This window comes from Erithacus rubecula (assembly GCF_903797595.1).
Source record: "Erithacus rubecula genome assembly, contig: SUPER_W_unloc_6, whole genome shotgun sequence".
In the NCBI taxonomy this organism is placed as follows: Eukaryota; Metazoa; Chordata; class Aves; order Passeriformes; family Muscicapidae; genus Erithacus; species Erithacus rubecula.
In genome coordinates, this window is record NW_027636224.1 from 107,833 (window position 1) to 122,347 (window position 14,515).

The following is a 14,515-nucleotide window of genomic DNA, read 5'->3' on the forward strand; positions in this document are numbered from 1 at the left end:
TCACGCTTTGGTAGTGCAAGAGACTCGCACAGTTGTTCTCAACTTCGATGCCCTAATTAGGGAGAAGAATAAACTTTGGCACAATCTGGGGAGATCTGCCTTTTCCTGTTTAGTTGTTGTGGCGTTATTTGGTGTGGGGTTTGGTTTTGCATGTTTTCTCCAAGGCACGAATGGTGGGAGACTCCCTATTCTTTTCTCCCCTCCCTGTATCTTACAGTACTCAAGAGGGAGCAGAAAACCGCCCATTTCTTCATCAGCTACCTTACACTCCGCGCTCTGCTGCCTACTCCCTACACGAGAATGAGGTTGAAATACTAAACGCGCAAGTGCAGCTCACGAATGTGCCCTTTTCTGTCGCTAGCTAACTAGCTTCCTCCCCCTCCTTTGCCCCGCCCATGCAGTCGCGCGCCCTCGCTGGATTTTGGGGGAGGGGTGGAGTGAGAGCGTAGAGTTGTATCTCCGCAAGAGTTGCTCCCCTCGCGGCTGCAGGGGGGCTAAAGCAACAGTGCTGGGGTCTTGTGGAATTAACCTAGGCGCTCAGACGGTTATTGTTCAGAGCCTCTCTGCTGGAGAAATCTTCTAGTACTAGCTCCACTCCCTGCAGGCGGAGGCGCGGGGAGGAAGTCGTCGCCACCTCCCCGGAGTGCTGCGTTCGGCGGGGGAGGTGGAGGTAGGAAGGAGTGAGGCTCAACATGATGGCGGCCGAGGCCGGGGCTGAGGAGGGCGGCTCGGTTACCGCTGCCGGAATGGTGGGAACCGTTAGCGGAAGTGAGTCGGAGCACTACCCCACGTTATGCCGGGGCAAGGAGCTGGGGTCGCAGGGCCCCTTCCTGGTGGGCTCTGGCGGTGACAGCCTGGGCGCTGGTGGTCCGGCGTTGTGCTCGGCGCTGGAGCTCCTGGCGTTAAGCTCCGGGCCTGCGTCTCTGGCGTCCAGAGACGCACTGTCAGCAACTGGACAAAGGCCGGAGGTGTCCGTAGGGGTGCTGCTCCCACCCAAACCTAGCACTGTTGTCTTTCCCCCGCTGCCGCCGCCGCCGCCACAGCCACCTTCCTTGGCAGGGGGGCTGGGGATTGTGGATGAAGGCGACTCGTTGGATGGGCCCGAGTATGAAGAGGAAGAGGTGGCCATCCCGCTCAACGCTCCCCCCACAAATCAGTGAGTAGCAGCGTTTCTGGACCCCATCGGGTGTCCGCCACCCCTGGACGTTTCCCCTGCGGGGAAGGGGGAAGAGGGGCGCCGCAGTGGGCAGCGCGGCATTAGGCCCACACACTTTCTCAAACTCTTGTGGAAGTGTCGTAGAAGTTTTTCATTAGGTTATGTTTGGAAAGAAGAAACAAAAAAATTAACTGTAAGTCTTCTTTAATATTTTTATTATACTTATCCTTCCATCAGCTTGATCGAGATTCCTACAATGCTAGTTATATAGTCTTGCTCTAGAGGCAGAGCAGTTCTCCTTTTATATTTTGCGACATAAAAAAAAAAAAAAAAAAAAATCAGATAATGTTATATAGAGTTCACGTAACTAGCGAGTGCGCTAAACACAACCTTTGGATTTAACAAGGAACTAATTCCAGGAAGTCTGCAGATTTACATAAAAGGGTTACAAGGCTTGTGTCCTGTTTTCTCTGGGATACAGTTAATTTTCTTCCCAGTAGCTGGTATAACGCTGTATTTTGGATTTAGGATTACAGTAAGGTTGATAACACATAGATGTTTTTAGCTGTTTCTAAGCAGTGTTTACACTAAGTCAAGGACTTCAGCTTTTCACATCACCCCACCAGCGAGTAGGCTGGGAGGGAACATAGCCAGGGCAGGTGACCCAAACTGGCCAAAGGGGTATTCCATACCATATGGCATTATGCTCAGCATATAAAGCTAGAGGGAAAGTTGTCTGAGGGCTGCTGCTCACGAACTGGTCGGCACGTGGTGAACAACTGCATTGTGCATCACTTGTTCTGTATATTCTAGTTTATTAGTGGGGGGAGGACTGAGTGAATGGTTGTGTGGTGTTTAGCTACCTGCCAGGTTAAACCACAACAGCTTGTATTGGAATAGCCCTCAAGTAGGTACTTTATTCTCCCCAAAATGAAACAAAGCCTTGAATTGCTTATGTTGGCATATAGGAATATGTTATTTCTGAAGTTATAGTAAGTATAGAGAATAACATGATTTCAAGGTACAGGATACGTTCAAGGTATAGGTCAAAATTAATCTGAAAACCCATCTGAATCTGGGTTCATTTTTGCTCTGGTATTGGAGTGTTCATTTCTGTAATATTAAATGTTTGGGTTTTAAAAATAATCTCTAACCATGGCTGTCTTTCTACTAATCCTTTCCTCTTGATTTCTTGACTTTTTGTGAAAGTTAATAAAGAATAAGACCTTGTTTTGTGAGGACAGTGTTTAAATAGTCTTAAAGTTTTATACTTCCATAAAGAGCTAGCAATATAATCAGGCAGTTTAAGATAAAGACTGAGGAGGGAAATAGAGGCACATAAAGGTGAAGTTATTTCTTTAATATTGTGTATTATATCAGAGAGAGACAATATCCTGTTCTTCTCTCTGAAAGATCAGACTGCTTTTTCTGTTAGAACTGGTTATTGTGTATGTCAGAAAGTAAGGTTGTGCATTTTTTCAAATATTTTTTAGAAAGAGAGGTAATTCTTGGTGAATGGTCATGTATTTGATACTAAGTAATCACTAATACTTTCATAATTATAAGTGGGTTTTGCTGTCAGAGTATTGTAATTCACATGATAGCATGAAGGTTAACTTTCATAAAAGAGGATACAAAATTTCTGACAAAAAGCATAACTGTGAAGGCCTTGATTTTCTCTGTTGGTCCATGAGGCTACTTAGCTTGTTAAGACAAAAGCGATGTTGAAGTCTTTGCAGGACCAGCATAACTGTGTAGTTGAGTATTTGTTCTTGCAGGTCCTTCAATATAAAAACAGGCAGCAAAATAGTTTTTGAAAAATTGATTCAGAAACTTATGCCTCCATCTACTTACCTGTTTTTTTTCTTTGTAACTTATATTTTTTGTGACTTATTTTAAGCTGTTGGCTAATTAAAAATAATCAGAATTTTTCTCTTTCATACATCTATTTTAATACAAAGTAATTTTTTTTTTACCATTGTCAGTTAAGTAATTTAAATTAGCTGCATGCTGATAAGTTTTATTCTTTCAGTCCTGATGTTTTATTTTGGAAGCATACTTTCTTTGTAGTCATACCATCTGCTTTTATAGAAATGAACAAGGATCTGTCACTTTAATATTATAACCAAGCACCTAATACACTTCCTCTTTTCCCAGTACCTCAGGAAAATGGGAATACATTTTTATATGATTAATTTTGTAGCAGTGGGAGAAGCTTGTCAATATGTAACAAATTCTGCTAATTAAAATACTCAAAGTCCAAAGTATGATTGATTGATATTTATCTTTGATCATTGTAATGGCCTAAGGAGGCACTGCCAAGCTATAGGTTCAGAATACAGTAAGAGATGCTAGACCAAACAGCTTTAGGGATAAACAAGCTATTGCTAAACAGAGATCAGCGGTACAATTATCTGTGTTTTTACAACACATTCAATAATTCACTAGTATAATTATCCAGGTCAAAACCACAGCAAATCAAATAATTTATCAATACTGGGCTAAACTTAATATCCATGAGTGCAAAGGCTTACATAACCATGGTTATTGAGCAAGGTGGCCAGAAGCAGGGTGCGGCTTCTTTGGATGAATGACACAGACCAGGTGATGCACTCAGGGAATTCAGAATTCCCTGATTGGACTGACCTCTTTAATTGTTGAATTGTAGAAGCACTATATGGATATGTTAACCAATCATCACACATGCTACCTCTGTTTCAGTTCTGTCCTTAGTGTGCAGAGGGCATGCAAATACTGTGCAAGGCAATGCACCACAGTCCTGAATTAGACTGACTTAAGGATTGTCTATTCAGTGTATACTTTTGCATTTGAGTACAGAAGTAGTATGTTTATGCTGTAGCTTAATGGTAGGTGGGAGGAACAGGATGCTAGGTAATAGAGTGGACAATTCCCTTTGTGTGGTGTTTTTCTCTGCACTATCTATCCTATCTGCAAAGCTTACTGCTTGAAGTTGATGGCAGTCTGAAATGGTGTTACGGAAATGCCTAAAAAGTTAAAGAATGAATGACAATTTAGTAGTAAACTGGTCATATGTGAAATAGTTTAGTTGTTTATGTATTTGAATAAAAATCTTAAAGTTGACAAGATATATCTTAGTGTTGCATTAAGATGGCAGAAGCAGTTCCAGTATATTCCAACACAATTAATATTTTTGTATGGTGTTTCTTTAAGTGGTGATTATCAAGTTGAAATTAAAATCCTTTGAAATCCTTTGATTACAAAAATCCTTTCCATGGTAGATGTATTATTACAGTCACTCTTGGTATCTGTTGAGACAACATTAGTGAGATAAAAAAAAGAGAGAGAGCTGGGTAGAGAAGTATTTAACTAACATGGTTTGAGTAAAAGGAAAAAATGTTTTGTCTCAATATAGTGTGAAGTTATAGTTTCTTCAGCTGAATTTGTCAGAGGTAGCAAGTCCAGAGTTCTGCAACATTTGTTTATTTCAGTAGCTAATAAAATGTTTTTCTGAAAGTGCATAGATGTACAATAATTTTTGAAGACTATACTCCATACCAAAGAATAAATTTGTATTGCATCGAAAACTGAGGGGAAATACTATTGGCATGTTTGGACTCTACAACTTCTCTAAGCAGCCTGCATCCAGTGCTCAGTCACCTTCACAGTAAAAAAAAGTGTTTCCTCATCTTCAAACAGAACCTCCTGTGCTTCAGATATAGCCCATTGCATCTTGTCCTGTCACTGGGCATGACTGACAATAGACACTGTCATCTTTGCACTCTCCCTTCAGATATTTGTTTATATTGATGAGATCTCCTCTGATCTCTTGGCTAGACAGCCTTTCCTCATAGGAGAGATGCTTCAGTCCCTTCATGGCCCTTTCCTGGACTCACATCAGTATGTCTGCATCTCTCCTGTACTGGGGAGCCCAAAATTGGACATGGGACTCCAGATGTGGCCTCACCAGTGCTGAGTAGAGGGGAACAATCACCTCCCCCAACCTGCTGGCAACACCTGCTGCCAACATTCCTCCTAAGACAGCCCAGGATACCATTTGCCTTCTTTGCAGCAAGGGCACATTGCTGGCTCATATTCAACTTGGTGTCCACTAGGACTCCCCAGGTCCTTTTCTGCAAGACTACTTTCCAACTGGTAAGCCCCCAGTATGTGTACTAGTGCCTGGGCTTATTCTTCCTCAGGTGCAGGATTTTGCACTTCCTGTCATTGAACTGCATGAGATTCCTGTCAGACCATTTCTCCAGCCTGTCAAGGTTCCTCTGGATGGCAGCATGACCCCTTGGTGTATCAGCTGCTCCTCCTGGTTTTGCGAACTTGCTATGGATATGCTCTGCCTCATTGTCCAGATCATTAATGAAGATGTTAAACAGGACTAGACCCAGTATTGACCCCTGGGGCACATACTGGCTTCCAATTAGAAGTGCCGCTGACTGCCACTCTCTTGGCCTTTGTCCCAGTCTGAGGTTTCTCCTTTGCCTTGCGATCACCCCAGAGGGACACGAAGGTGGTTCAAACACTGGTTTTCTCTGAAGCAGCCGAAGAGAGATTGCCAGAGACGGTTTTTTCTTTTTCCAGGGATTGTTTATTATTTCTTATCTCTGGGACTTTTTGCCTGGCCAGCAGCGGTCTGCTCAGCCTGGCATCCATGGTGGAATCTGCCTGGTGAAGTCAGGGCTTATCTTATATAGTTTGTACTACGTATTACATGTTTACAAAATTTTCCCAATACAATGAAATTTTATTAAATGGTCCAGCCCTGACCCCATCCAATCCGAGAGTGCCAACGTGTCACCCAACATGGATGACATGGAGAAGAAGGAGGAAAAGGTGTCCACTCCCCAAATTCTCCATCTTGGCCACATGTCCCTTATCATAAACATTCCCAAAAGTCTATTTATCTACGTTCCAACAATCTAATTTACACTTCACTAATCTTGGTAGCTTGTTTCCATTCCCTCTGTGCTGACAACTTCCCGCAGGGGTTAGAATTCAGCACCTGTGACACCAGGGTCTCACTCAGAGGTCCTCAAGACCCTCGCCAGGGGGGCCTTGAGACCCCCAAGGAGGCCAGGGGTATGCCCTGGGCTCCCACATCTCCCCCCACTGCTTGCACCAAAAACACCCTTTTCACAGCTTTGTTCAAGGCGCACCGAGTGCATGGGATGATGCACAGCAAAGCAATGAGAATAGTAACAAGCTCCACTAATATATAAAAACCTACTTTCAAAATTTCTTTTTACAAAGGTAAAAGATCAAAAAGGTCAAACAGACCATCCAGGCACGATAACTGTGCTAGAACTCAGAAGGATGGTTTGTTTGAGACTACAATATAATTGCTATATATATTCTGATTCGGAGTAGCATCCATTGTTTGGTTCTTTTTCACCCCTAAAACATCAAATACAATTCAAAAATCAATTGTCGAACCAAAAATTTCTAATTCTTTTGGTTTGAAAAAAGCCACAGGGAGAAATTGAACACACACATGCCATCCGTCCACAGGAGTTGTCAAAACTCACATCACCCATGAAGGGATGCCCTCCGGAATGGGCCATTCTTTCACTGGCAATCCCACCAGACATGTTAAAAATGGCTTTTTTGCCTGGAATGCCTCAAACAAACTGTGACCAACCCCACTGTCTGTGCTAAATTTTCCCAAACATTCTCCTTGGCTGCATCACTGGTAAATCCTCTTTTTCACCTAACATAGTTGACAAAAGATAAAATACAACAGCATATAAACAAACATGTTTCACTGTCAGTCCTTAAGTCTTTTATATCTTGTTTGAAGAGAAGTTCACATCCTTTTTCCTTGATGTCTGCCAACACTCCCCTTGGAATCCTGGCGGCTTGTTGTGCTGGATCATTGTGAGGAGGGTCTCCTGCTAATTCTGCCACGGTGAGGTTAGCATGAGCACCACCTTGGTATTTCTTTCGCAGCTCCTCCAAAGCTCTTCTTCATCTGCTCTCCCCACATAAGTCCTTGTATGTCATTAAGTATCAATGACACAAGAGATCTCATGTCATATGGAGTCAAGTCATATTCATTGAGAATACCTTTTAAAAGCTGTTTAAAATATGAAGATCCCAGTCCATAATCTCTAATTGTGTTAATTAAATCTTTAACTAAATCATGATTTAATTTTTGCCATCTTGGGTTTTGTCCTTGTGGGTCATAATTCACTGGCATGGCTATTTCACCAGTCCCAATTGCAGGACATTCTCTGCTTCTTGTTAAGTCCATTCTAATATTTGCCCAATCAACTAAAGTATCTTGAGCTGCTGTTGTAGGTCTCTATAGGAATTTGTCTGCTCAAAGGTGTTACTTGTTGAGATTGAGGCCAAGCTGCTGCCTCATTCATTTTTTGATTCATTGGTATTGTAGAAATCCGTGGTCCTTGCTGCATTGTTCATTGAAAAGTCCCTGCCCGTCATTGTCATCAACCTTGGTTTTCCCTTTATTATCACTTGTGCTGTCATTTCTAAGTCTGTAAGAATTATCCTTGGAGATCTGTAAGATAGTAAAACCCATTCTGTAATTAAAAGAGGGTCGTTTTTGTGTTCGTCCCACTGAAAAATCAAACCATATAGCTGTGTTTCTTCTTCCAACACTACTAAATGGAATGGTAAAGAGTCCACATATCAGTGTGCTTGTCTGTCTTGTATCATTTCTGCAACTTTTTGCAAGCTTGCTTGTGCTTTTGGCGTAAGAGTCCTGGCGGATTTGATGTTGTCGTCTCTTTTCAGAAGATCGAACAAAGATGAAAGGTCTTCATTTGTTATTCCCAAAATCGATCTCATCTAGTTGATCTCTCCAAGGAGTTGCTGCAGGTCTTGAATATTGTTGACTTTTGAGCTGATCTTTAATTTTTGAAGTTTGATTGTCTGTTTGGTGATTTTCCATCCAAGGTATTTCCAGGGTGCGATTTCTTGAATCTTTGAAGTGCTGACTTCAAGTCCTGCTTTTTGTATTTCTTCGATCACACAAGCACGGACTTCTTACAGTTCTTGGTCTGTTGACGCAGCAATGAGCAAATCATCCATTTGGTGTATGATTCTTGCTTTGGGATATTTGTGTCTTGCTGGAGCCAAAGTTTGCGCCACATACCATTGACAAATTGTTGGCGAGTTCTTGAGGCCTTGGGGTAAAACAACCCAATGATACCTCTTCATTGGCTCTTCTCTGTTCAAGCTTGGAACAGAAAACGCCATTCGGTAAGCATTGTCTTCATGAAGTGGAATACTGAAAAAGCAATCTTTGAGGTCAATAATAACAAGAGGCCAGTCTCTAGGAATCATTGTGAGTGATGGAAGTCCTTGCTGAAGAGGTCCCATCTCCTCCACTATTTCATTCAATTTTCTGAGGTTGTGAAGCAATCTCCACGATCCAGAAGACTTTTTTTGGATGACAAACACTGGAAAATTCCACAGGCTGTTTGTCGGTTTTATGTGTCCTTTTTCTAGTTGTTCTTTCACCAAAGTTTTCAATGCACTCAACTTCTTCTTCTCCAAGGCCCACTGATCCACCCAACGAGGCGTATCAGTTTTCCATGTCAATTTTGGAGTGGCGAGTGCCGCAGTGAGCCCTACTAAAAATCCATTGTCAGGTACATGTTCCATTGTGAAAGGAGATCTCTTCCCCATACAGTGAATGGCTTTTGCAAGATAAATGGACGAGTAATAGCTGTCTTCTGTCTGGGTCCTGTGAATGTTATTGAATTTTCGCTTTGTAGGCATACAGAACTTCCTCCAATGCCTGTGATTTGACCCAAAGGTACAATCCAGTTCCATTTTCGAGGTCAGAAAATATATGAAATATATGAAATCAGTGTCACGTCCGGTGTTCACCATCCCTGTGATGGTTGTTTTCCTGTTATGGTATATCAAGTCCCAAGTAATAGTTGGCTGTTCACGGGTTATGTACTTCAACCATAATGAGTGTACTTAGACATGGTCATTGTAGTGTGGATGCCCTTCGCCCATCGCCTGCATTGCTTGATGCTCCAATGGATGCGATGGCAGAGCTATCGCTTTTGACAGTTGAGTATTTTGTGGAATTGTCAATGGGGGTCAAAGAGCCCTTGCTAAAATTGTCAGCTCTTCGAAGCAGTCTGCTGAAACAACAGTAGGATATATTATCAGTCCAAAAATGCTGCACCGGTCTCTGCCTATTATCAAAAAATCTTGTCTCTTTCGGCCCGGTGCTTTGAATCTTGTAGGTATAGATGCAGATTCTTCATTCAAATAACAAACCACTTTTGAAGCTGACAGGATGTACTGCATTCCTGGTGGCAGCAAATCCCTGTCACAGGGGATGTCCCCTAACGCCCTGCTGAGGGAGTCAGATTGACGTTCCCCGACAACTGTATTGTCTGTGCCGGTGTTGTTGCTGTTCCTTGTTGCACTGCCATCATTTCTGTCGTAGCACAAGATGGTCCTGCACTTCGTGTTTTTTGGCAGTGGCAATGGTTTTCCGTCCACATCCGTCAGAGAATAACATTCACTTACCAGATGTCTTCTCCTGCGACATCTAGGGCAAAGTTCTGGTAGCTTGGAAGTCTTTGTGGATTGAGGACAATTTTTCCTAAAATGTCCAAAAACCCCACAGTTGTAGCATTGTATTTCAGATAGATTCTTTTTCTTCTTGAAATTTGCAAAAATTTTTTCATGTTGTTCTTGAAGAACTTCTGTCATTTGCTACTTGACAACTGAAGCTATATGTTGTGGTGTTCCAATCTTGCTGCAGGCTTCAACCATCTCCGTCCTCTCTCTATGGAGACACAAACAGAACCCTTCCCCCAAATCCTTACTTTGAAAGCTTTCCAACTTTGTCTGTCTCTAAATTTTTGATCAAAACTGGAGAATTTTCCCTTATACTATTATTTCAACTATTATCAAACAAAAAAACAAACCCAAAGTTTACAATCTTCTGCAAGTAAACACAATACAATAATTAACAATACTTTAAAGAACAGACATACATTTACAAGATTAGATAATCATCAATTTTAAAAAAACTGTGTCATCACCTCAGGGTCTGCAGACAGCTGACAAACCTTGATTCAATGAGGAATTAGATGGTCATCTCTGGAAAATGAACACCAAATTCACTTCAAAATCAGCATCAACTGTTATATTGATAAGTCAAATTGCCAATCCAAACGACTGGAATATTATTTTCATGCAGAAAACACCTGGGTTTACACAATTTCTCTTTCAGTTAGAATCAAGGCTTGGCCAGAGCCTAAACTCTAATTGGAAGAGAACTCCCTGACATCTTCTTATTAAAGAAAAAACTCACAACTCTTAACAACAAAGCTACAATTAAACATTTCAAAAAGAAATCAAACTCCTCTAGCAACTCATTTTCTCTAAAATTCATTTTTAGAGTAAGATACTTTGAACATGACAAGACACTGCAGTGCTTCTGTGATAGCAACTCAAGAAAATCATAACACTAGGAATTTTTTCTGAAAATGAAGCTCAAATAATTTTCTGGAATTCTGCAAAATATTCAAAACCATAAGATAGCACAGTGCCAGGTCACAAAAGACCTGCCAAAATAAAAGAGAGAATTAATAAAAGGAAAACAAAAAAACATTAAGTTCACAACTTAGCGGATTATCTTCATACATTTGATTCAAGGACACGTCTGGAGGCTTTCCAAAACTTACTTAAAATGTTGAAAGATTTCAGATTAAACAATGAAACAGAAAACAAAATTGTTCTGTGATATAGAATTCATACAATCTTATTACAGTATTTTTAACATTAAATACAGAAACTAAATTTAAATTTTAAAATTCAACTCAAAATCTATTGATTTATATTGACAATATTGCAAATACTTATAAACTGGCTTCTCTAAAACAATTAACTATAGGAAAGTTAAAACTCAATGTTGACATTTAAATAAATGTCCACTCATATCTGAGCAATAACAAATCACTAAATATAGATGATATGTATTCAAATAAAATACAAAATACCTTATTATACCTTCAATTATTAAAATACCTAATACTATTAAAATACCTCTACCATTCGTAAAGTTTCAGCTTTTTTTTTTTTTTTTTTTTTTTTTGTACAACAATGCAAGACAAACACCTTTAGTTTAACATACAAAAACTGAAAATAAAACCGAGTCTCTTATCCAGTTCCCTTGCTCTGTTTGTTCTCCACAATATAGATAAAAAGCAGCTCTTGGCATCTCTCCATCCCCCATCACTCCTCCCGTCTGCAGCACTGGGTCTGTGCAGGCACAGGGGGAGCAGCGGGGGTGCTGCCGGAGCCTCTGGGAGCAGGGCGGCTGTGTCCCCCCCCTCACCTCTCGGTGAGCCCCAGGCTTTTGACCTCACGCTGCTGCACCGTGGGTTTTCTCTGTCCGGCTCTGTCCAGGCAGCAGCCTGCAATTGCTTCAAAGTTGTTAATTTTTTCACCTTTGACTTAAAAAGCATAAATTTCTCTCCCCATTAGAATCTGCCAGTTCTAATGTGTATAACTCAGGTTTCCCTGAAACAGGGCATTCATCTCCTCCCCCAGCATTTCTGACAGCTGGAGACAGGTCTGTCTGCGTCTTTTCACAATTCTCGCTTTCCTGCGTCCCGGCCATTGCTGCAGGTTGCCTCTCCCTGGACATCCCTGCAGCTGAACGCACCAAACCCGCGCGTTTCCCCCGCTTTTTTCCCGGTCAGTGTGAAGGCTGCCGCTCCCTCCCCCTTTGGGCTGAGAGCCGCCCACATGGTCCTGTCTTTCTGCGTCCCCGTCGCTGCCGCAGGTTGCCTCTGCCTGGACATCCCCGCAGCTAAACACACCGAACCCGCACTTTTTCGTGGTCCCGTCCCCCTCCCCTCTGTTCCCCACGGGCCGGGGAGTCGCCTGTAGCGCCCTCCCGCCTTCTGGGGTCAGGGTTTCTGAAGGGGTGAAATAGCAAAAATCTACATTCTGTAACTCACTTGGAAATATTTCTAAGTTAATTTTTCCCCGACCTTGCTGCTGGCAAGGCCTTTGCTGAACCACCTGCTGCTGGCAAGGCAGTAATAAACTTCCCTCCCCCAGCTCATAGCTAGGTGAGAATCCTATGATGTGTCTCTTCCCCCAGTTTCTGAGGGACTTTAATTGCTTTCTCTGCCTGCTGATAGCAAGGCAGCCATAAACTTCCCTCCCCCTGCTCATGGCTAGGTGGGAATCCTATGATGTGTCTGATTCTGAACCATCTTACCCAAAAACCAATTAGTCCAAAATCGATTCGGAGGTTCCTGAAACCGACCAGCAGTGCACAGGAGTGAGGCTTCCCGGGACACCTCCTCTCCGACTCGCGTCTGGAACTCTGCTTTTCTTGGCAGAGGGCCAGAAATCTCCTCCGCAATCCTCTTCAACAGCCTGCCTCTTCTGAAGCTCGGTCTTCTGGGGGTCTGTACCTGCCTTTGCAGGCTACAAGGATCCACCAGGGTCCATGCCAAATGTCTCTGCCTGGGGGAGGTCTCCTCCATCTCTGTGTGTCTTCTTGAGCTTGCCCTTCTGGGGGTCCGCACCCACCTTTGTGGCCTGCGGAGCATCCAGAGACGTCAGATGTCAATGTCCAGCCAGGGGGATGCCAGATGTCAATGTCCAGCCAGGGACGCCAGGTGTCCCAGTCTGGGGTTTCTCCTTTGCCCCGAGATCACCCCAGAGGGACACGAAGGTGGCTCAAACCCTGGTTTTCTCTGAAGCAGCCAAAGAGAGATTGCCGGAGACGGTTTTTTCTTTTTCCAGGGATTGTTTATTATTTCTTATCTCTGGGACTTTTTGCCTGGCCAGCAGCGGTCTGCTCAGCCTGGCATCCATGGTGGAATCTGCCTGGTGAAGTCAGGGCTTATCTTATATAGTTTGTACTACGTATTACATGTTTACAAAATTTTCCCAATACAATGAAATTTTATTAAATGGTCCAGCCCTGACCCCATCCAATCCAAGAGTGCCAACGTGTCACCCAACATGGATGACATGGAGAAGAAGGAGGAAAAGGTGTCCACCCCCCAAATTCTCCATCTTGGCCTCATGTCCCTTATCATAAACATTCCCAAAAGTCTATTTATCTACGTTCCAACAATCTAATTTACACTTCACTAATCTTGGTAGCTTGTTTCCATTCCCTCTGTGCTGACAACTTCCTGCAGGGGTTAGAATTCAGCACCTGTGACACCAGGGTCTCACTCAGAGGTCCTTGAGACCCTCACCAGGGGAGCCTTGAGACCCCCAAGGAGGCCAGGGGTACGCCCTGGGCTCCCACAGCCTTGATGTTCATCCAGTTTTCGGTCCACTTCACTGTTTGCTTATCCTGCCCATATATCAAAAGCTTCTCTATGAGGATCATATGAGAGTGTCTTGGTCTGAAAGACAAGTGTCTGCCAAGGAAGGTGGGAACCTCCCTTGGAATGGAGAATATGACTCTCTTCCCTCAGAATTATTATAACTTTGAAATTACTGGGCTCTTAGGCAAAGATATCGAAAAAGGAATAACAGTTCTTTACTAATATATATATGTATAACCAGACAAAGAAACAATGGCAGCAACAACAAACAAAACCAGAAAGCCATGCTGACTACTCCTTGTAACTTTTCTTGTCCTTCACCCGTGTGGAAGTGGTTTTCAGGATCAGGTGCTCCATCACCTTCCCCAGGGATCATGATGAGGCTGATTGGCCTGTAGTTCCCTGGGTCCCCTTTCTTTGAGATTCAGGTGACATTTGCTTTCTTCCACTATTTGGGCACCTCTTCCAATTGCCATGACCATTCAAATATGGGTAGGGTGACCTCACAATGATATCAGCCAGGGCCCTTGGTGCTCATGGGTGTATCTCATCAGGGCCTGTGATCTTACATATGTCCAGTTTGCTGAAGTATTCCCTGAACTGATCTTCCACCAAGAGTACTTCTTGCTCCAGCCTTTCTTCTGGTCTCTGGGACTCAGGATTTCCAAAGGCTGGTGTTATGATCCAGTTATTAAAATTATTAGAAATGCCTCTGCCTTAATTAAGGTGCAAACAAGACCATATGTCATAACCAATAGTATGGGTTTTATTTCATAGTAAATATGAGAGAAAGAGAGAAAGAGAGACAAGAGAAATAAGTAGAAAATAGGGGGACAGAAAGAGAGTGACAGAGAATAAAGAAAATATCACCATCTGTGGATCCCAACAATGTTTCATTGATCCTCTTCAGCTGGTCTTCTTGGTGGTGAAGGTCCCCCAAAAAGCATAGAACCCGATGGGTTAATATATGTGCAGGCTAGGTAGGAAAACCCAGGCACCTCCCTGGGGGAAGAGGAGTGGGTGGTTTGCCATTATTTCTTACAACAGACTCTGGATTTGTTGCATT

General features: G+C 42.8%; 1 protein-coding gene across 1 annotated transcript in view; it reads left to right on the plus strand.

Moving 5' to 3' along the window:
• The first annotated feature begins 386 nt into the window (after positions 1 to 386).
• LOC306814107 (ras GTPase-activating protein 1-like) overlaps positions 387 to 14,515 on the plus strand; it is a 197,792-nt gene continuing 183,663 nt past the window's right edge. Inside the window, exon 1 of the mRNA XM_079329830.1 lies at positions 387 to 1,156. Coding sequence (XP_079185956.1) covers positions 693 to 1,156 — 464 coding nt within the window. The 5' untranslated portion in view covers positions 387 to 692. The remainder of the gene's footprint in view (positions 1,157 to 14,515) is intronic.